The sequence below is a fragment of the Dermacentor andersoni genome, chromosome 4 (assembly GCF_023375885.2).
Source record: "Dermacentor andersoni chromosome 4, qqDerAnde1_hic_scaffold, whole genome shotgun sequence".
NCBI classification, from domain to species: Eukaryota; Metazoa; Arthropoda; class Arachnida; order Ixodida; family Ixodidae; genus Dermacentor; species Dermacentor andersoni.
Window position 1 is genome coordinate 190,835,517 of NC_092817.1, and position 23,055 is coordinate 190,858,571.

The 23,055-nt window shown below is 41.0% G+C and overlaps 1 protein-coding gene across 1 annotated transcript in view; it reads left to right on the forward strand.

Moving 5' to 3' along the window:
• LOC126530582 (CD9 antigen-like) overlaps nt 1–23,055 on the forward strand; it is a 56,413-nt gene that overhangs the window by 12,029 nt on the left and 21,329 nt on the right. The window contains exon 2 of the mRNA XM_050177845.3: nt 19,020–19,217. Within this exon, the coding sequence (XP_050033802.1) occupies nt 19,020–19,217 (198 nt within the window). The remainder of the gene's footprint in view (nt 1–19,019; nt 19,218–23,055) is intronic.

Below are 23,055 nucleotides of genomic sequence, written 5' to 3' on the forward strand. Positions count from 1 at the left end.
TCGTACGTCCCCCTTGTGCAATACACTCTGGGTTTTTGAGGAACAGTGCATGGAGGAATAATTTCGATGGCCGTGCAAAAGTTCAGGTTTCGGCAAGAAAACAGGGCATCAAAGCAAAAGCCATTGAGTCCTGCGAGCCGCAGAACGTATGTGAGTGTTCCACGTTACGAGATGAAAGGTGGCAGTGATAGAATATGCATATCTTTATTTCTTTCTTTACGTTCCTTTTCTCTGTTACAACACAGATAACGCTGTTTTGCTTCGAGTTGATGGCTTTAGTGGCAGAAAGGTTTTATCCTTCTCTTAGAGAGGGGGGGGGGGGGCTGCCCTATGCGCAGTATGCTTCCTCTTCAATATTTAACACTGCTGCTTCTGCATGTACGCTGTTGTTTATGTGCTTCCAGGTTTTCAGATACATCTTTGCACACATTACGTTGGGCTCACAACGACCCTATGAACTTCAACAGGGATAAAATCGTTGCGGATAATGACAGTCCCTTAACTGCAATCATGTTTAGCGGCTCCGCTTCGGTGTGATATTATTCAATCGCAATAACACGAGTGTTTTAATAATTCCACGAAATTGCTACGCAGCAAAATAAAATTTTTTAAGTTTTAGAATATTAGCGAAATGCTCGTACGAAAAATAAATATTTATTCAAACATGGCTATATATCTACGAAATCGATTCTTCTTCCATCAGAAAAGCCAGGGTGGTTTGCATTTATTTAGCATCGACACCCCTATGATACTTTCACCGTGCTGCCTCGAGCACAATGACTTTAAGTTCTTTTTATTTCTGACAAGCGCTGCTAGACACAAGAAAAGGCAGCAGATTTAAAAATAAACAAACATTATTTGAGTGAGATATATCACTAATGTTTACTTGTAGCTTTCGCACTTCCAAGAAAGAAGATTTATTTATCAAATGTCCTTATCCTTATCCCAGTTGCGACACTGAGTGAGAACATCGCCCTGTAAACAATTATGGTAGCATTTTAAAGGTGCACTTAGCCCCTGCATGAAAAGTAGTGACAATAGTCTCGTCGACGGCCAATTGCGGCTAAATTCTGGACCACGTAAAAAGCTTAGCTTCGGATAGTGCAGCTTTGGACGAGTGTGCGTGCTAGAATTTGACGTTGTCAATTCATTTTTATTTTTATTTAGTTATTTATTTGGGCAAAACAAATACAAGGTTTACCCGCAAGGTAAGGCAAAAGCAGGGCGTAATCCTCCTGACTAAGGCCTTTACCTCGCTGGAGGAGCTGAAGTAGCAGTTTACTAATAAACAAAGTACAACTAACAAGACAGAAAACTTCAAAACTATTTACAGCAAAATTTTAAACATATTGGAAAGTAACACCTGTTTGCCAAATAGCAAGTAAGCAAATAAATACAGTACTGCAAACATTAAGGATATTCTGTTATTATCAAAAGGTATACATTCAAACATAACACTAATAACATCACTATAGACGTCAAACAAAGAAGCTCCATTAATATTCGTTAAACACACTGTGATCAGAAAATAGTATGTTTTGTATTGCATGTTTAAATTTGTGAATTGTTCTACAATATACAGCTTCGTCAACGATGTTAGGGTAAGAATTACATAAACACATGGTTTCATATTCGATCGTTTGTGTGCCATATTTTGTCCTTGGTTTCTTTATTACTATTGATGTGCGACGTAGGCTGTATCTTGAGTCTCTACTCAGGTAACGAGTTTAAAATAGTTCAGTGTTGCTGAAGATCTCTTTCTAGATACGAGCGGAATCAGTCAGAAAAGCTGGCAAAAACAATTGTTTTTGATACGGAAACTCACAAAAGATCCCGCCATTACTGCTCACCGAAATGACGCATGACATAGAGCCCAGGCCAAATCGGCACTACCTTCGAGATACAGCAGCGCCCGCGGCGCGCTGACAAATCTCGGACTCGGCGTGCTCAAGCTTGCGTCATAGCGACAAACACCAGGTGTACGTGTCGTCAGTTCGTGTGCTATTTAAAGGCTACTTATCAGAAAACTATGCAATTACCAGCCCTCTGGCTTCGCCAAGGTTGCTGTAGCGGTGTGTACTACTAATTTATAACAAGTTTATTCGGTGTGAAATGTCGTTGCAGTGATCGTTAAGTGTTTATGTTTTAAGCTCTATCGATAGGCGCTCGATCATCTAAAAGGACTAATTTCAACTCGAATACTGCTATCATGCTCATTGCCAGAACGTAACATTATATCCCTTTCATTGCGTAAGTACTTGCATTGAGCGTTTAATACATGTTCTAACCTACCATACTTCGCACGCGGAGGGCTTCCTATGGCATGATAAGGTAGAAGCTTGGGCGAGTTGGTGTTTTAATGTCGACATGTTTGCACAGCGCAAAAGACGAGGACTGAAGAACACAACAGCGCCTGTGTTGTGTTCTTCCTTATTTTGTTATAGCGCAAGCTTCACACGGACAACAGAAGGCATATCTGTCACACACAGCGCTAATAAAATAAAATATGATACATAAAATAAGATATGTTATGATATACTATTATATTATGATATTATGATTATGATATATTATGATAGATAAGCTAAAATAAGATATGCCGTACCAACAAACCCCTATTGCTCTCCTCATTGTGTTCTTCCATCAGTTTTTGTCTTTTGCACTGTGGAAACATGTTGCTCTAGCACTAATAGCAAATCTGCAGAAGCTCTGTGCCTGCACATGTCTTACTTCGCTGATAATTCTCTACACAGGCGGCCCAGTCTTGAATTAACTTACGCTGAGGTTCGTAACATGTCACTAACCATTAACACGACTAATAGCACTGGACTTGACGCCATACCTTATAGGTTCTTAAAAGAGGTACTTGGAATGGAATGCGCGGCATCTTACAATAATTATAAATAAATGGTTGAACACGTCAACGGTTCCCTAACCTTCGAAAATTGCTAGTGTCTTCCGTGTACCCTTACAAAAAAAATTGTTGAAAGGTTATTGACGTATCATTGTTCAACGTCAACAAATGACCTTGAAAGATCATCGGGGAATTGTTGAAACATCATTGAGGAAATTGTTGACAAGTGTTGATAATTGGCCCGCGACATTCACTCGAAACATCATTGTGGCCTCTCAATTTGAAAGATCATTGGCATATCGTTGAAACTATGGTGTACTTCAATGCTGAAAGCCCATTGAAGCATTGTTGAAGATGTATTGTTTGTCAATGTTGAAACCTAATTGACGTATTGTTGAAATGTGTTGTTTGTCAATGTTGAAAGCCCATTGAAGCATTGTTGAAGCTCAAAATTGAAAGCCCATTGAGGTATTGTTGAAATGTGTTGTTTGTCAATGTTGAAAGCCCATTGAAGCATTGTTGAAGATGTGTTCAGTCTCAAAATTGAAAGCCCATTGACGTATTGTTGAAATGTGTTGTTCGTCAATATTGAAAGCCCATGGAAGAATTGTTGCAGATCTGTTGAACATCAACACAAATCATGTTGAAATCCCTTTATGCCCCACTGGGTATTTAGCAGTTTAAACCTGCACTTACCTTAAAATACTGCTGAGCTATGTTGCATATAATTACCTTTGATGTCACGTTGGTATGTTTGCTGTGAGAGGATAGGGATAAAATTAAAATACAGCCATTTTGTATCGCAGGCCTGTCACCCTGGGGTCAAAACATGCTCCTAGATTGCCTGTAATAAAACATATTGCAAAACTGCTAGCAGTACTGTTATGCCACTTTTTTCAATTGTCAGAGTGAATGGTCCTCCACAAAATCAAGAGTGCTGAACTGATGCAAACAAAAACCATTTTTCTAGGTGAACTGTTTATTTGTAACCAAACATCTGTGTAAATGTACAACCATTTGTAGTTTGAGAACATCAGAAACTTCTTAAAAACTATTGCACAGTACAAACTTCCTGCAGCTTGACACCATAACAAAATTGAATACTGAAGGTGTAGTCTGTGTGGCCCTCAAGTAAAACACATTTCCCAAAAGAAATAAATTTTAAAAAATAAATACCTAAATAAATAAATGTAGAAGCAGACTGACATGACTGTCAATAAGAACACTCAAAAAAGGTACTTGCTTTCTCTATTAGGGAGCCAGTGGTACTATTACAATGGCACAATTTGCTTGAGCCCACATCACTCAAATGAGACCTGATATGCAGGGTGGTTATCTTTAAGTTTCATGGAATTTATTAAACACGGACTGTTGCAGCTAACACAATTCTAGATACAGAGTGCCAAACATTACTTGCATGAGAAATCAAGACACCATAGTCAGCTGATTAAGAAAAACTCAGTTCCTAATAAAGTTTTTACGAATTGTAGACGGTAATTTTACAACGTGTATGCACTAAGAACGAACTTCCAGAATGACACCAGTAACGAGACACATGCCATCAAACTGGCTGTAGAAATGCACTGCTGTAGCACTTTTTTGTTAACAAAACGCACTGTTATGCATTGAAGCACAAAAGTAACCAGAATGCCCATGTATTTCTCTCACATTTAGGAAAAAATCTCGCAACTGGTGTCATCCTGGAAATTAATTTCAAGTGAATATGTCTTTCAACCTCACTGGCTACAATTTGCAAACTGAAATATGTGCCGTGAGGTTTAAGTGAATTAACAAATTTATGAGAATCAGTTTAATGTTTCCATTTCTTGTGCTAGTAATGTCCACCTCTGAATAATCCAGCTCAACAACAAAAATTATGCTACCTGGCACAGACAACTTTAAAAAAATCTGTAAAACTGAAAAAGGACCACTGTACAATCCTTATTTGTTGGTTGAATGGTGTGTGCCAATTTCAGTAAACCTTACATACTTCTGAAATATGGCAATCACAATAAGTGATGCTTATGGGAGCAGTTTATTATGCTGCATTGCTGTTGCATGATACAGTTGCGTTTTCTGCCATGATAACGTTCCTGCGCAGGTCATTCCATATCAAGCGACTTATTCATATTAACTACTTCATATTTTTATATGAAAAAAAACCTATTAGTGATGTGCTGGAATAAAACAAGGTTACTCCTTTTGTGAGTTCAATTTTATTCACTGTCACAAAAAAATAACGAAAGAATTCAGAAAAAGATATGGTTTCATGCAAACATGAAAGGCACATCATTGCCATTACCGGAGATTTTTTGTTGCATTTTAAATTTAAGCCGACTTATACCTATTAATTTTTACTCATGTATTTTAGATAGCAATAAACCATGTTTACAAAGCTATGTAAAATGCAGTTTTTACTGAACTCTGACAATGGCACAGATGCACTTGCAGGTGTGCGATTCCATGCTGAATCGACCAGTGTTTTTTTGACACCACACATATAGCTGAAACATTGCCATGTGTTTACTAGAGTTCAAAACTCGTTACCCACTTTTATTAATTTTTGCCAGATATTTTGTAGCATTTTGGTGACAGTTTAGTTTTCCTGCTCAGCTGAGCTAGAGGACATCAATCAACATTCTTTTTCAAATGCACATTGTATTGATCGAGGCCTTCAAATGGTGTGCATGGAAATACGGTGAAGTGATGCAACTGCCAAAATAGCCAATTTTTCAAATATTTGAATACTTCAATTGCTTTTGGCACCGGCAAAAATGAGTCAAATTGCAATCCGTTAAGATTTTTTTTCGTAACGAAAAATTCACAGGACAGAACTTAAATACAGAATGGTAGCCCAGGTGACATAGTATAGCAAAAAAATATGTGCAGCTTTGAAGGTTCAGCTGATCGCCTGTAAAAAAAAACAAATTCTAATCTTTTGCAAGAAGCTTCATGTTGAAGGAAAAAACAGCTTTCGTAGTTGGCCAAAAAATATGTGATACATTATTGGATAGCTCTACATGTCTGCTATGCATGTGTGAAGTTAAAGAAGGCATTATTTTTAAATGCGAGAAATTCTTTTTTGAAATTTTGTCAGCACCGACTTTTCTCGGATGTGCGCACAGCTTGCCGGCTGGGAATGCACACGACAAAGCTGGCTTTGTCTCCACACAGATGACAGAGAAGCGGTGTTAGGCTCTGCATTTTATTGCCAAGGGCCACATGCTCTAACGCAACGAGGCTTGTGTTTGGTGTGGGCCAGGTAAACCATACAGCCATTGCACATAAACTATCAATACGAGGTCTGTTAGAAAAGTATCTGACCTTTGGCTGAAGAAAAAAAAAACTGGCATAACTGGAGCGTCGGAAACCTAATCACCCTCAAGTAGTCTCCTTGGGACTCCAGTCACTTCTCCCAGCAGTGCTGCCATTGTTAGAAGCATTCCGAGAAGGCCTCTTTCCGAACGGAGTTTAGCTCAGCTGTCGTTGCAGCCATAATGTCTTCTCTTGCTTGAAATCGTGCTTCTTTCAATGGCCTCTTGATCTTGGGAAACAGCCAGAAGTCGCAGGCGGCCACATCAGGAGAGTAAGGAGCCTGTCGAACTACAGGAGTCTGGTTATTCGCCAAAAAAGTCTGAATCAAGTGCGAGAAAAGCATTGTCGTCATGGATGCGCCAATTTCCTGTTGACAACTTCGGTATCTTGCGCCACACAGCATCACATAGGCCATGGAGGACATCCCTGTAGTAGTCTTTAGTGATTGTTTGACCCTGTGGTGCGTACCCGTGGTGTACCACACTGCGGGAGTCAAAGAAAGCAGTCAGCAACACTTTAACGTTGATGCGCACTTAGCAGTCTTTGGTTGGTGACGTGGAATGCTTCCACTGTAATGACTGGGATTTGGTTTCCACGTCGTAAACATACCCCCAAGACTTGTCACCAGTGATTATGGTGTTCATGAAGTTGGGGTCACTGTTTGTGGAATCCAGCATGTCTGTAAGACTTCAACACGAAGTTGCTTTAGCTCCACCATGAGCAGCTTGGGAACGAATTTCGGTGCAACTCTCTTCATGGCCAAATCTTCAGTGATAATGGAATGTGGATAAAATGTGCTGATGCCCACCTGTTCCACAATTTCTTGGATAGTCACACGACAGTCCCGCATCACCACGGGGTTCACTTCGGCAATGACCTGGTCATTTCGGCATGTTGATGGCCGACTGGAGCGTGGCTCGCTCTCCACCGATGCGTGGCAGTCTTTAAACTGGTTGTACCACTCCTTAATCTGTGTGCTGCTCATACATAGTCACCAAAAGCAGTCTGAATCTTCGGAATGGTTTCCACTTGGCTGTCGCCCAGTTTCTGGCAAAATTTGATGCAGTAGCACTGCTCCAGTCACTCCGCCATTTTCCTTGCAATAAAAAACCGACGAGAGCACTGTGTACTACCTCATTCAAATGCTGCGTCCCAGCAAGTCACGCTATTGGCAGGCAGGAAAAAATTCGTGCATGCGCACAAAGGTTCAAGGGCGGCTGATGAAAACGCACTTGTTACATATTCATCAGGTGTTCGCAAAAAAAGGTCAAATACTTTTCTAACAGACCTCGTACGTATTAAATACGTGAGGGAATCCTGCAGTGCTGAAAGATATGGTTCGTGCAGTTTACAAAAAGAAATATCAGCTATTATGTAGACAGTAAATCCAGAAAGAGCACTGATATTGTTTATACAAAGCATTTTAAAGGGCATGTCGCAGTGCAATGCAACATAGAGGGAGCAGGACACTTTGTGCCCTGCTCCCTGAAGCCCAATGACGATGCAAGTAGAAAACACCTTTATAATTAGGACTGAAAACCTACATGAGTACGAACAAATTCTTGTGGTGTTGTTTGCTACCACTGTTTCAGAGCCGGAACATGCTCATCTATAAAAGTCATATGTGCCATGTTTAGTCTGATGTGGTCAGACATTATTGGCAGCCACTTCTGCGTTCATGTTAAAAAAATACGAATTGAGACTGCAGCTGCAGTGCTAGACGTCACCTGCCTTCGCAATGATAAAAAAGGCAGTCAGTTTGTTGAATAGTTCTTGTGGCTAATTATATTAACAATATTTCCTTACTAGATGACATGGCTTCATATATTTATGCTATATTTATGCTGTATGTGTGATCCACAAATGAACATTATAAAAAATAATTTATCGCACTTAAAGAATAATACCTTTTTGTTACTTGTCACATGTATAGCAGACATGTAGGGCTGTGTAACGATGGGCGACATATACTTTTGTGCCAACCACCAAAGCTAATTTTTTTACCTTCAACACGAAGCTTTTTGCAAAAAAATTGAACTTTACAGTTTTTTAGCTGATCAACTGAACCTCCAAGGCTTGAAATATTTTGCAGCTATCCCAAGTAAACTAGTCTGATTTTATATTTATTTAGTGCCTTCTGTATTTCCCTACGTTAGAAGAAAATTCAAACTTTGCAAATTTTGGCACTCGCACCACTTCAGTCTCTTGACATGAACACCATCTGAATATTTGGATCATACAATTTCCCTTTCAGAAGAAACGTGTATCAGTGCCTTCTAGCTTAGCTGGGCAAGAACAATAAATTTTTGCCAAAGTTAAAAAAAATGTTGCGAAGGAAAATAAATGGGGAGCAAGAGTTTGGAGCTTCAACTATATCTGTGATGGTCAAAAAAACGTTGGCTGGTTGCCCTGGAATGACTCAAGTGTATGTACGAAAGCAAATTTTCTCATTGTACCTACTCAAAATCAAGCAAACTCGAAATGGTTTGCCATAATGAAACAGTTCTTGACAAAATTGGGTGGTTTGGCATGAAATGGCTTAAGATACTTAAAAAATATATTAATAAGGAAACACTTTCCTTACTAGAACCATATCAAAAACTAACATAAAAATGTAGTGAACTATAACAAAGCACAGCACTTGTATTCTGAATTGAGCAATCCAATGTGGACTTCTCAGGAGACAAGCATAATTAACATAAATAAAATTAACATAAAAATGTGAAGGCATAGAAAGGCACAACATTTGTAAGCTCATTTGAGAAATCCAAATTGGGCCCTTCAGGAGACTAACACAGAACATAAAAATGTCGAGAGTTACAAAAGCACAACACTTGTGTTTTGGTTTGAGCTGTCCAACTTGGGCTCTTGAGAGGTTATTGGTCCCATGCGAGAAGCGAGGCCACAGTTCTTTACATAGGGCATGTTGGTACCAGGCAATTTGCGACACGTGAAGCCTGCAAAAACAAGAAGCCAGAACAAGTTTTAAAAAGCATCTTCCACATGCAAAAGAATGGCATGCAATCTGCCCTCGTTATAACGAAATTGATTTATATATTTGTGTTGCTTTAGTCCAACTTTCCACGGGTACAGCTTTACAGCATGACCATTTAAATTTATTCAGTGCGGCACAGGACTCCACTAAGTGTCAAATGCAGGAAAGGGCAAAGAGGAACAAAACACTGTAGCAAAATAACTTTATGAATATCCTCAATGTCAAAGATGTGAGCTTTGCTTGCTGAGAAACGAAATGGTGAAACAAATTCATGTCGTTCATAGATAAACCTGAACTGACAACTAAAATTATTTCTTGTAACTTTCATAATTAAAATTTGCTGCACTTCACTGTGCTTTTCCATGCTCCAAATGCAATACTGTCATGTCACTACAACTGAGTGTAGCTTCATTTGATGTTAGGTTTCCTGAGTTCACATGCAATCGGAATGTACTTCTCGCCTTACAATGACTTAAGACTTTCTACATTAAAGAAGACACTGCTTACAGTGAAGTATGTTTTCTGCCTCGACGACTGAATTACTGTTATAATGAGGATTCCGTGTAGTGCACCAAGCTGCTTAGCATGACACATGCAGAATGTGACAGAGACGAAGAAATGCCGTCTTTTAAGAGCCATATGCGATAGGACTGACTTCTTTAACCCTTTTAGGTTTCACTGCCGTACATCTGTGGCTGTGATGGAACGTTCTGAAAACAATTTGCCTTTTCAGAACAAAGTGTTGCCTAGCATCCCACTGGAGGTGCTGCAACCTTCTGAGACTTCTAGAAAATATTCTTATAGTGCTGTCGCTCCTTGGGTTTCTCCAAAACTGATTTTTCACCTAGCTCCTTGGTGTCTGTCATTGCAGTAATTTGGGAGTGTTGCCACAAGCTTTTGTAAGTTTCATTACACAAAAAAATTATGCTGCTTTATCCTGCATAAAAAAATCAAACATGTAAAACTGCAAATACTGAAATGGTATTGCCGCTTTATTGTTATTTAAAAATATTATTTACCAGTTTATTTTCTCGGAATGTCACTCTGAAGAACTTAAATCTGCAATAAATATATTAAGGGTGCGCGAAAAGTGATTTTTGAGGCTGAACCGAATAATGCTAGAAGCAAATCAAATAATGGATAGTTTCTGAATAATGAACAGCTGATATCACAATTAATGTAAGATGAGGCTCACATCCTAGTATTATTAAAGTTAGCAAGTTTCTGTCATTGTTATGTTATGAAAAGCTGTTTAGTAAAAGCACAAATGGAGCAGCAGAAAGTTTCTTCACATGCACAGGACTCTTCAGTAAGCATAAATGATTGCTGTACAGCCTCTAAAGTACAGCTACTGAAGTAACGTAGCCTGGTCTGCTATTACAAGTTGTTATGTTTTATGTCTACACTATGTTATTGGAGGTGAAAATTTACCGTACTTTGGCTCAAATTTCATGTTTTATTGGTGTTTCGAAATATTAGAATACTTGCATTTACAAATAGTTACCATTCAAAGACTAAATTGAATTGGACACTATTCAATTCGAAAGTTTTGAGCATTTGCACACCACAAAAAAATATATAACTCCTAAATTAGAGAGGCATATTTCTCCCCAAAATGTGATCCTCAACGGGCTAAACAAGAGCGACAGAAAAGCCCATTCATCTTTTTGATTAATTTAAGCCCATAATCTACTTGGCAATGGTTCATAATAACCCTGTTAACAGGTAGGTGAAGTAAGGAAGCAGGAATCAATTCTAACAATTTCAGAATGGGAGTAGTGGACATGTCCGATGGTCTGTAAGAAGCTTTATACATTAGGCCCCAAGAGCCTATTCTCAATTTATTGAAGTATATGGGGAAAAGCCACATAAATATTTTTTTCATATCTTAGAATACACATAAATATTTTTTTCATATCTTAGAATACAAAGTGATAAAGTGTGCGTTAATAAATACGAGTCATAGGTTAAGTGCTTAGAATGAGTAAGCGCCCACTAAACGTAGTACTGTTGACAGCAATGCTTGCAACTCTGTCCCTGTTGTTTCTTTGATTGAAACAACCAAAAGAAAATTGCCACACTACTCAGGTTCCCTCTGCTAAAAGGCTGCTGTCTGGCATCACATGGACCTCCTTCAATATAGGAGCAACCTTAATTCGATGTGGTCTGTTAAAATTGGTGAAACTACTGTTTCACATCTCAGAACCTAGAGAGCTGTTTTGACTTTTGCAATTTGGTGAACATGCTCCTGCTCGAGCTGAGCAGTAACCACACTTGAGCATACCTTCTCCGCAATTCGCGTATTAGAATAACATTTTCAGGCTAACTAAACATGTCCTCCATGCCAGTAGATTTGGAGCATGCTTCACAGACAACTATTCCTTGCAATGACAGCCAAGTAACACTGCTAATGCGCAAATGCAGCTCATTTTATGTGGTGGAGCCACTAAAAACTTTCAGCAGTGAAGGCAGCTCTTAAATTTTAGAAGCATTTGAGTATGGCGGCATTACGCACTTAAGATCGTACGAACAGTCATTCCAAATAGTAGGCTATTGTCGCACACAACTGCACACACGGGCTACTTGAAAGTCGTTTGTTATGCCAATGGCAAGTTCATAATTTTAGAAAAAAATGTGAATGTAAAAATGCAACCAGAAAGGATATATGGTACTTGCCTATAACAGCACTGACCCTGGTGGGGTCAAGAGCCTTTTTTGCCCCTTGGTGTTATTTCCAAAGCCCAAATGGCCCATGAGCTCCTCCTCTGTGAACACATGGTGAAGCAAGGCCCTTGCAAACTTTCCTGGTCCACCATGGCAGGCCATGGTAAACTGTGCCAGGATAACCTTCTCAATGTGCACTCCTTCAACCTATGTGAACCTGCATGTTTAAGTAAATGTTAGCAAAACAGTTTTAAGCCTTTCAAGCACATTCACACAACAGCCCTACTGCAAATAAATTACAAAAGTACGTGTTGCAAATCTAGATTGCTAAACTTGACTTCTTACAAGCTTCTTATGCTGTCTGGACGCCACATGTTTCAGAAAAACAATCCAGCACAAACAAGAATAATAAACCAAAGTATCCAAACATCTAGTACTTGAAAAAGGGGAGTACCAGCGAAACACAAATGACACGCACACAAGGAAACGGCATTAGACACGGACGGACGTTGGGACGGACCAGCGTCCGTCCCTGTCTAACGCCTTTTACGTGTGTGCGCGTCCTTTGTTTTGCTGGCACCCCCCTTTATCAAGTTCATCATGCACCAACTGGCCCAAGAGCTTGCGCTAATGCACATCTAGTACTATTTATTGTGATTACCATTCTTAGGATACTTCATATTTTCAGGTGTTTGCCTCTATTTTCCCATCCATTTGTGTCAATAGGTAGTCCATGGTCTAATGGGGAGATTGGGCTGCTATGTTGAGGGAAGAGTTCAAAATCAACCGTTGGAACAGCTTGGGTGACTGGGCATGCGACCCTGGGCATATGCCACTTTTCAATGAATCTCCTTCCCGCTATCTTGGGCAACTGCTGCTGCTTGTGTTGGCAAGCAGCATTATGAGCTCAAAGGGGACATGATTGTCGATCATTACTAAGATTACCACTACACATCACGTTAGCTTGCTGTGCTGCAGAAGTAATTTGTGAGATTCCACTCCACTGTATGAAATGTACATAAGCTGCAAGGACAGTATGTGCCAACCACCACCTCAATTAAATTAATCGACTCGCAAAGCACAGGCTGCACAAGATCATGGAGTGAACTCAGAAGTTTGTGGACAGTCAGTTGATGTCCATGTCAGGGACCTCTAGGGAAACTTAGTCATTTCCTCGATGTGCATCATCGTGCCGTCATACATTGTATTACAATTCTGTCTGTCTCGTTGTACCACCGTTCTAATAGTCATCACGTATCACCACAATTCAAAATATAAATAGACACTTATATCTACTGTTTATTTAATCTTTATGGAGAATACTTTGAGCATGAGTTTTTGCAAAGATCATGAATTCTACAGCTTAAAGGAGCACTAAAGCCAAATTAAATTAATTAAATTCTGGCGTTTTAAGTGCCAAAACGACAATCTGATGTTTAGGCACGCCTTAGTGGGGAACTCTGGACTAATTTTTACCAAATCAGGCTGCAAGGTACATGGGCAGTTTTGTATTTCACCTCCATCAAAATGCGGCTGTTTGATCCTGTGACCTCGTGCTTAGCGGAGCTGTGCCAACACCCCTAAGCAACTACGGCATGAAAGCACTAAAGAGAAAAATTATTTTAGATGTATCTGTACATGACCTTCCTACAATTCAAGAGATTCACTCATACCGTGACAAGAGGCTGAGTAAACTGTAAAAGCAGCAAGAGGAAAGATTGGTGGCAGTGCTGCCTTGAAGTTACCACACCCGCTTGCTGTGACGTCATGGATTTTGATGATGTCTGTTGAGGTGTAGCAATTTTTTTTACAAATAAAGATGTTCTTCATCGTATTCCAAAAACCCAAAATAAAAAGCGTTAGGAACTTTTACAGAACCAATACAGCCCTTGAAATTCTTTATTATTATTGCGCGACAGCCTCCTCTGTGTTTTCCGATCGCGCGAACATCGGCCGCACGGCGTGTCAGATAGTGGCCTTGAAGCACCGCGGAGTCACTCGATCCTGAAGGGAACAGCGCAACAGAATACACTTTCGCCAATCCCACCGCACCCCCCCCCCCCCTTTTGCTGAAAGCTCGCTCACACGCCTTGTACTAGCGTGGCGCAAACGAAATATCTTCGATTACAGTACAGATCGGATGGTTTCACGTCGCATTGTTTTGCGCTCATTAATAAGGCTAACTCAATCGGTGCTCGAACACCGTATCAGAAATCATGGCGTACAACATGCCCTGTTTTAGGTGGCACCACATAGCTGCCTTACGTCACCACAAGCGGAGTGTAGGGTTAAACCAGGACAAAACTCCACGTTATCTACCACAAATCTAGTGCTGTACAACCCATTCTCGCAACGGAAGGATAGTACTAGGAATGAAAACTGGAAAAGAGGCGCGCGGAAGACACGCACAAGCGCTGAAATCATTTCCCCGCTTCCGTTCACCGCGTCGCAATGGACGAACAAGGGGAATTCGAAACACTCACTCACCCTTGATGTCGCTGAGTCGGAGGCGATCATGGCGATCTTCGAGGCAACAAGTCCATAAAAAGCGAGCAACACGCAGGAATATTCCAAAGATGTCACAGCGAAGCACACAAAGAACTCAGAAAACGCAGGAAACTCTCAAGCAAACTGCGTGCACGAACTCGCCGGAATGCGCCAAGTATCAACAGCGTAAACGCGCAATCATACATGTACACTCATACAAATACACGCTTATATTATCATAAATTGTACCATTGGATAACAAATTATGTAATTTCATGTTATTACTGAACAATTGTTGCGATTTGCAAGTGTATAAAAGTTTTTTGCTTCGCTTCTTTGATGAACTACTTTCTTTAGCGCAGTAACGCAGTGCACCGGCCGGAGCTAATGGCATGCGTGGGAAAAGGCGCCAAATTCAAACGTCAAAAACGCCGCGCTAATTTGTGCGCGCACAGTTTTCGTCGTTTGGATTTAAAAAAAAAAGTAATGCGTGCCGCAACCATGCGAACTAAACTATTGTCCAGAAAAGTACAGAAACGTCGCTGTTCGTGCTTCTTATTTCGACGTCATGGCAAACTGCGGGCGGTCTGTCGTCCCATTCTTTAAACATTTGTGCGTGTGCTCCTGCGCTGTGCGATTTGTCACCGAGAACGTATAGCAGCGCAGATTGTGCTTGGTGGCCGAGCAGATTCCGAACACATTCGCCAGCACCCCGTCTAGGTCACAGAAAAGAATTTGGCCTCCATGTGAAATATGAGCACGATGTCGTACATATCGGCCAAGCTTTTCGTTTCGTTCTGTATAGCGCGCTAACGGGTAAGCGAAACGCACTCTGTAAAAACGATGTTCACTCCTTTCTCCGCCGCACCCACCGTGGTGGCATAGTGGCTGAGGTGTTGCTTTACTAACCCGAGTGCTTGGGATCTAATGCCGGCCGCGGCGGCTGCATTTCGATTGGGGTGAAATGCAAAAACGACCGTGTACTGTGCGTTCGGTGCAGGTTAAAGGACCCCAGATGGCAAAAATAAATATGGCGTTTCTTACTACGGTGCGGCTCATAATCAAAGCGTGGTTTTGGCACGTCAAACTCCAGACTTGAATTTTGTTAACGTTCTCCGCCACCTTGACCATATTTAACATGGAGGCATGCAATGCCGTTTCCTAACACACAGCCAGGGCACTGGCCCCTTATAATGGATGCCGATGGAAATGCAGGATGCGTCCAATCATTGGTTGTTTGTCACTGCTTGTAGGGACGTTTGTCTTCTCAAACTGCATATATATATATATATATATATATATATATATATATATATATATATATATATATATATATATATATGCAGGGTGTTTCTGCTAACTTTAGGCCGACTGTAAACTCTATGACGACGCGACTAAATGCATGTTGCTCCCTTTGGTATGTAGCGTGTCGCACTATTTGTGTATTTTTGCTTAATTAGCTAATTAGTCAAGCATAATTAACCAACTTCTGAAGCAAGGAAGTTAGGAAAGAAATTCCAATTAGAAAGTTGCAGAGCTGTTGGCAACACGTCCGAATAAACTGTTTCTGTCTTTCTATCTGTTAAGTATTATTCTTTTTCAGCTTACTGCGGATGCTCGCGAAATAGAAAAAGCACCACGTGACATATGCCCGCCTGCGAGTCGTGATTGCACTGTTCCTAAGCCTTCTGCGCACAAACGAAAACATACCATTTAACCGGTGTGAACACCCGTCTGCTTATCGCCATCATGAACCGCAGCGAGGGAAGAACGTCGCTGGCGTCAATACCACAGCCAACGCCTTCGTCACTGCCCTGTCGCCTTTTAACGGCAACACACCCTGCTCGGTGGTATGCTCGTTTGGGAGCGCTGCAAGCACGGCGCGCAAGCAGATATGTCAGGTGATATTTTTTCTATTTCACGGGCATCCACAGTAAGCTGAAAAACACTAACACTTAATAGATAGAAAGTGAGAAATTGCCTAATAGGACGTTTTGCAAAGTGCTCTAGAGCTTTCTAATTAGAATTTTTCGCCTAACTTTGTTCCTTCAGAATGGCTAATTTTCTTGACTAATTAACTACTTAGGAAAAATACAAGAATAGCGTGACACGTACAAGAGTCAGCAACATGCATTTGGTCGCATCGTCTTATGGTGCATCGGCATATTTTTAAACTCTGAGTAAAGTTAGCTGAAACACGTGTATATACGTCTATGGTTCAAGTAACGTGAAACAACACCCTGTATATATGCAATGGTGGTCAAGTGATCAGTAAAGCAACATATATGTGCAAAAGACGCACACATACATATGTGCGTGTGTTTTTCACATGTACTTCGAAACTCAATATTGCTCGTGACTAAATTTTATTCAACAATAAGTTAACAGCATTTAGTCAACGACTTTATTGTTGGAAACTGCTCAACAATGGTTCAATAGTCAATACTATTCAACAATACGTCAAGAGAATTTAGTCAACGACTTTATTGTTGAAAACTACTCAATATTGGCTCAATAATACTCAATATATTCAACAATATATCAAGAGAATTTAGTCAACGACTTTATCGTTGGAAATTACTCAACAATGGCTCAATAATACTCAATACTATTCAACAATATATCAAGAAAACTTAGTCAATGACTTTATTGTTGAAAACTGCTCAACAATGGCTCAATAATACTCAATACTATTCAACAATATACCAACAGAATTTAGTCAACGACTTTTTTGTTGTGAACTGCCCAACAACTTTACTGTTGAATTATGGCCTGTGGTTTCAATAATTGTTGAGGTATTGTTGAAAGGCTATTGAGTCAACAATTCGTCAACAATATGCCAACAACTTTTCAACAGTCATTTTCATAAGGGTATTTAAATATGGCGATTAACAACTAATGGCTAATTACGCACCTATACCTCTCCTTTCCACTTGGTGCAAGTTCCTTGAACACATTATTCCTACGCACATTGTTCATTATTTAACCTGTAACAATCTCCTTTCCGAAAACCAGCGTGGCTTTCGAACTGATTTTTCCATTGTCACGCAGATCGTTCAATTGACGCACGACGTAGCTTCTGTAATCAACAACCGCAATAAAATGGATGCCATTTTTAATGATTCTTCAAAAGCATTTCACTTCGTCAGCCATAAAAAGTTTCAGTGTAAGTGTAAACTCCGCGCAGTGTTAAATGGGAACAAATTACTAGACTGGATCGCTGACTGCTTACAATTAAGATCTCAATTCGTCACTTTCAATAGCGCATAGTCTTCGTCAGATACATCAGTTGTGCCTCAGGGTTCGGTGCTTCGACCTCTGTTATTTATATTATTATTATTATTATTATTATTATTATTATTATTATTATTATTAACACTGCCGTCAAGCAGCGTCTATACGCTGATGACTGTGCCCTACATCACACTGTTAGCAACGCTAATGAGCAACAGGAATTAAACAATTTTTTTTTCATCTTTGAATGATTGAATCCTTGAATCATTGATTTGAATAAAACAGTCCCAATGACCTTCGGTAATAAAAAGAAGACGCTACATTTCTATTACAATGCCAATTGTAGTTGCCCCACGTTATTGACTTCAAATGCCTGGGTGTTATTTTTTAATACAACTTAAGATAACATGCTCAAATTATTAATATTCACATTTCTGGAAAAGCAGTTATGAAACATGGTTATCATAAACGAATTTTTAAAAACGCAACGATAAGGTGTAAGCTAACTGCTTACATATCATTTGTTCGCCCGATACTGGGATATGCTTCAACTGCTTCAGCTGTGTGGTCCCTTCACTGCACATGTGAGATGAGCTTTTGAAATCAGTTCAGAAAATAACAATCAAATTCATTTACGGTCGCTATGATCTCAGATTTTCAACTTCATCAAATTCTCGCTCTTATCATGGCGGACTTTGAAACTCGGGCGCACACGGGAACGAATCATCATGATTCAAGGGATCATTCACACGTTATGCGGCACTCAGGCACCCTTCTATATTATATCTCCTAGCACACGTGCAACCAGACAAAGTCACGCACAAAACATCTTTCCTTTCAGGACACACATAGGCTGTGTTAAATCTTTTTTCCATTCAAAGTTGAAATTTGGAACAACTTGGACGTTTCGCTACGTGCATTGCCTTTTGAAGAGTTCATTGAGCAATTATGTGGCCATATTGCCCGTTAATCTATTTGTATAATCTTAGTGTTTGTTCTTTCCTGTGCACTAAAATATGTGCCCACCCCTGCTCTGTCTAGAAATAGAGACAGTCGCATTTCGAAAGTGAAATAAGGTAGTCCGGCAGTGTTTGACAGTTCTTTCTGTTTGCGAAGAGCGTCAGTTACTTTCACCGGTATTCGGGATCAACGTTGCTTGAACTTTCTTTGACATTGTTTATGCTAAAACTCTAGTAATAAAAACAAATGAAGCTATAATCTAGCGTAACACTGAGCTCTGTATCTTAAGTGCTGTTTTAATATAAATGCTGAAAATATTAGGATACGCATGTTTTCTGTTTCTCAGCTTGAGCAAAAATGTGACTTGGGGAGAGGTTTTATAAGCACTGTCACGCGTGCGCTTTGCCTACGGAGAGTCTCTCTTCATTACCACAGAAAGTTGGCAAGCTTCACGATGTCGATGTGCTGGTGATAAAATCTATGATAACCTCTGCGTGTGTGCGCGTACAGATCCTGGGCCTCGGGGTTCTCTCTGTCGGCATCTGGATTCGTTCCGACCCGGACTTCTGGGTGTACCAGGACAACCTGCCACTGTCCAACTACTACAATGCCTGCTACGTGGTCATGGCCGTGGGCCTCCTGCTGCTTGTGCTCGGCTTCATGGGTTGCTGCGCCGCTGCCATCGACAGTCCCTGCATGCTGCTCACGGTAGGAGACTAACGCGGAGATGGTCGTCATTCCACAACAATGACGTAAAAGCTCTGAGGTGCCTGCGAGGTCTGTGAGCAGACGATGTTGTCCTGTGGTTAACGTCTTATTCAACCATAGCGAAGGGTCAGGAACCAACCTCGTTAAGGCTCGCAAAAACGGCACAACGCTACCGCGCTTTGGACATGTGTAGTTCCGCGTAGATATTTACATGGGAATCATGCATGCCACAACTTTCATCTCAATAACGAATAGAGGGTTCTGTACAAATTTTGGCTTTCTCGCGGAACATAGCAAGATGAGTACCCGTGCTATGGCGAATGTAAACAATGATGGCGTCCCTTATGTGTGCTATTGCTAAGAAAAAGTACTCCCACAGAAGACTGAAAATGTTATTTGTTGCTACTTAAAGCTAAGTTGCGACGTCAAAGGCTCGGCCGCCCTTTATGAAAACAACTGTAACTCAGCTGGCCTTGACGATGACCTTTTCTTGTTGGCTATCACACTTATGGACTGAACCGTGTGATCTCGTTAGTAAATAATAAACAATGTTCGGAACCTACTATTAAGAAAAGTTGTGGTTCGGTTCTTGTTCTTTCCATCGTAGTTGAAAAGAACATGCGTAGCTAGTTGTGCAAGCTCGCCCGTGCCAACACCCTAATGAAGCTCAGAAATGCTTACTGTATCAAAGAGGAGGACGCACCATTTAGGAATGTTATTGACAAAAATAGTAATCACACGTGGTGTCTAAGCTTCCCTTTGCAACGTTAGTATGGAAGCAGAATGGATGCGCTCAGACACAATACTTACCGTTCGCTCCTTCTATTAAAAGAAAACATTTGTTGGCACCGCGGTGTCCTTTAGCATTCTCGTATTACAGTATTAGTGATATGGAAAATATAGCACCAGAATTCTCTGCGCACTTTGGTCTTTCATTTCTCCCATGATCTCATCCTCCCAAGAGGTCGCGATAAATACCGTAAGGTAGATCACTGAATTCATTCACCTTCTGAATTTCTGTCGATATAGGACATGCCATCGCGGACCGCATCCCTAATGTTAGGAAATATATGTGAACGTTTGCCAACATGACAATTGTCCGGTAGCATCTATTAAGGCTGAGCCCATAGAAGTTCATCACATTTATTTTGTAGGCCATTTGCCAGTTTTGTGTAGTTCCTGCTAGCGGGCTATTGCATCCCGCGTCCACAGGACTGTGTCTCATGACGACATGTGCTCCTAGTAACTGTGTTTGCGTTAATCTATGAGCTATAGCTTTACCATTTTATTTACAACCTAGTGTTTATCCCCCCCGGCGAATATTTAATGGCAACTTATTCATTTTCTATCAATATCGCTTTGTGATCTCATCATTCTTTCTGAGGCTGCAACTTCACATATATAAACAGCACTGCAAGTGAGCTTTCTTTCTAGACCCAAGGACATAAAAGAGCATGAAGATCGAGCACACTTTCGAATATACACTAAGCGAAGCTTAAGTAAGTAAAGCGGTTAATTAACACCTGTACAACTGTGGGCGATGCGTACAGTTTGGTGATGACAGGTGTATCCACAGGTATCAAGCAACCTTTATGGATTTTATCTTGTGTCACAGCGGGATGTAGCCATTCTGGAGGCAAAGCAGTGAGGCGGGCTAGTTGGGTGCTGGATGTCGCATTCGTGTTGACAGCGTAGATTTCAAAAACACATATACAGCGGGTATCAAGTAGACTGGACTTATTCTTTGTAAGTGCTTTCCAAATCCGTACTGCAAACGTGAATGCGAGAGCAATTCTGGAGGATTCGCCAAGAACTGTCCCACTGCCATTTGGGCCTACCGAATCGCTAACTCCCAGAAAGTAAAGTAAATCAATGAATTCCTGACATATAATTAACCATTATATTAACCGCACTATGTGATCTGTGAACCGACTTTATATCGTAATGTTTTATGAAGGAATCGCACGTAGTGGCACATGCCAATTCTGGAGGAGTGGCCAAGAACCCATTGTGAAATACTGAGTCGGGTAAATCGAATAAAGTGAATCAAAGAATTCGGTAAATGTAATTCACCGTCGCATTACCAGATGGATGTGTTTTAGACATACTTGTGAGCCGAAATTATGTGTGGAGGTCTTATGCAGGAAGATATTTTTTCTAACGTAGCACATGGTCTACACGACCCATGACTACCTTCATATAACCTTTGTCTGTATTATGAGGATAAAGCAGTGACGTAGCCAAATCGACAGCTCCAGGTGAAGCGAGGCTCGGAGGCTGAGCGCGTGGTTGACTGTAGTTGTCAGGGAAAGAGCCAGATGACGCGTGTGCAGCGGCGACATAGGCCGCCTTGATACCAGCGTCGGCTCCCGCCGTTCATGGTGGTGGCACCCTTTGACCAGACCCGCGCCGCAACTCCGCCATATTGATATGTGCACTTGTATATCTTTCTCCGGTGATTTGCAATTCACCGGCTAACAATGTTAAACGTTATCGCTCAGTGCAGACGCGCCTGCATGATTTGTAACTTAAGCGAGTGTTAGCGTTCATCCTATCTGTAGTGTATGTTCTCGCCGAACCTTGTATTCGCAGATTTCATGCGAGACAGGAATTGTGTAGTACTTTCTGAAAACCACGCAGGCACCAGCGATTGCTCTGGAACTTTCGATGTGTGCTGTATAAAAGCCGACGCGCTTGACAGGCTGATCAGATTTCGACGATCCCCGACTGTGTTCGCCGCTGTCGTTCTGCACGCTTTGAGCGTAACTTGCCTTTCTGGACACACGTTCGCCCAATATAAAGCTAGTTAAGCTATGGACAGTTTTGCTGTTGTGCTTTTTCACCTTCACTACTATGTGACAATATTGTGTAGGAGCTGCCGAAGCGGACGTGCATGCGCGTGCATTAGTCACTGTTGCGCGGTCGTGCCGCCTGGTGTTTGTAATTTTCACGGTGCTGCGCGCGTGCTCGCTAAGTTGACTTTTGGGGCTGGCAACATCAGATGAAAAGTGCGTTACAGTTTTATTGTAAACATAACCCGTCATGCCCGTTTGCTCTGTATCTTATATATTCATATATTGGTAACGCTACCGTACTTATTGACGCAGTTTTGTAGTATACGTTTCCCCGCATTAGGCAGCTCTACTTTTGCGGTCAAAAGTTGCATCATTGTTTTTCATGAACAACTTCTAAAACCTTAAGTATACGCCATACGCGTCAACGTTGTTTTGGAAGCAAATTTATGAGCGTAAATGAAAGCGCGGCAAAAGAGGACTAGTTATCTCCTGGGCATGAAACTTATTCTAATATTGGTTTACTGCAAGTGTTCGAACTTAGTTTTTAGGTGCGATATAAATATTTCAATGCACGTAATCGTACAAACTGCGAAAATGAGAAATTTTTACACTGTCAGCGAGCGGTTAAGCGAAATTACCGCTGCCTGCCATAGCGCGCCTTTACACGTACCGACACAGTATGGCGCTGCAACCAGACGTGTCACCATCCTGTACAAAGATCGTGGCATCGAGGCCCCCTAGGCGACAGAGGAAGGAAGAAGCAGGTGGTGCGCAGTGTGTGTTGCGTCTGGTGTGCGAGATAGTCAGGATATGGACAGCATGGGGAAAATTGTCTGAGTACAGTAATGAAGAAAATGTTTGCAATGAACATGTCGGCCTGTCGTCGCTCTTAACAATACATCGAAGAATATCACCGCTGAGGCAGCGGGCGACCGAAACGTACCTAGAAGCCAGGCGGCCTGGCCAAATCCGGCACAGTAGGCAGGAAGCTTCGCTTTGAGCATTTCTTCAAAATACATTGTAAAAGTGTGAAGTTGGGCTAG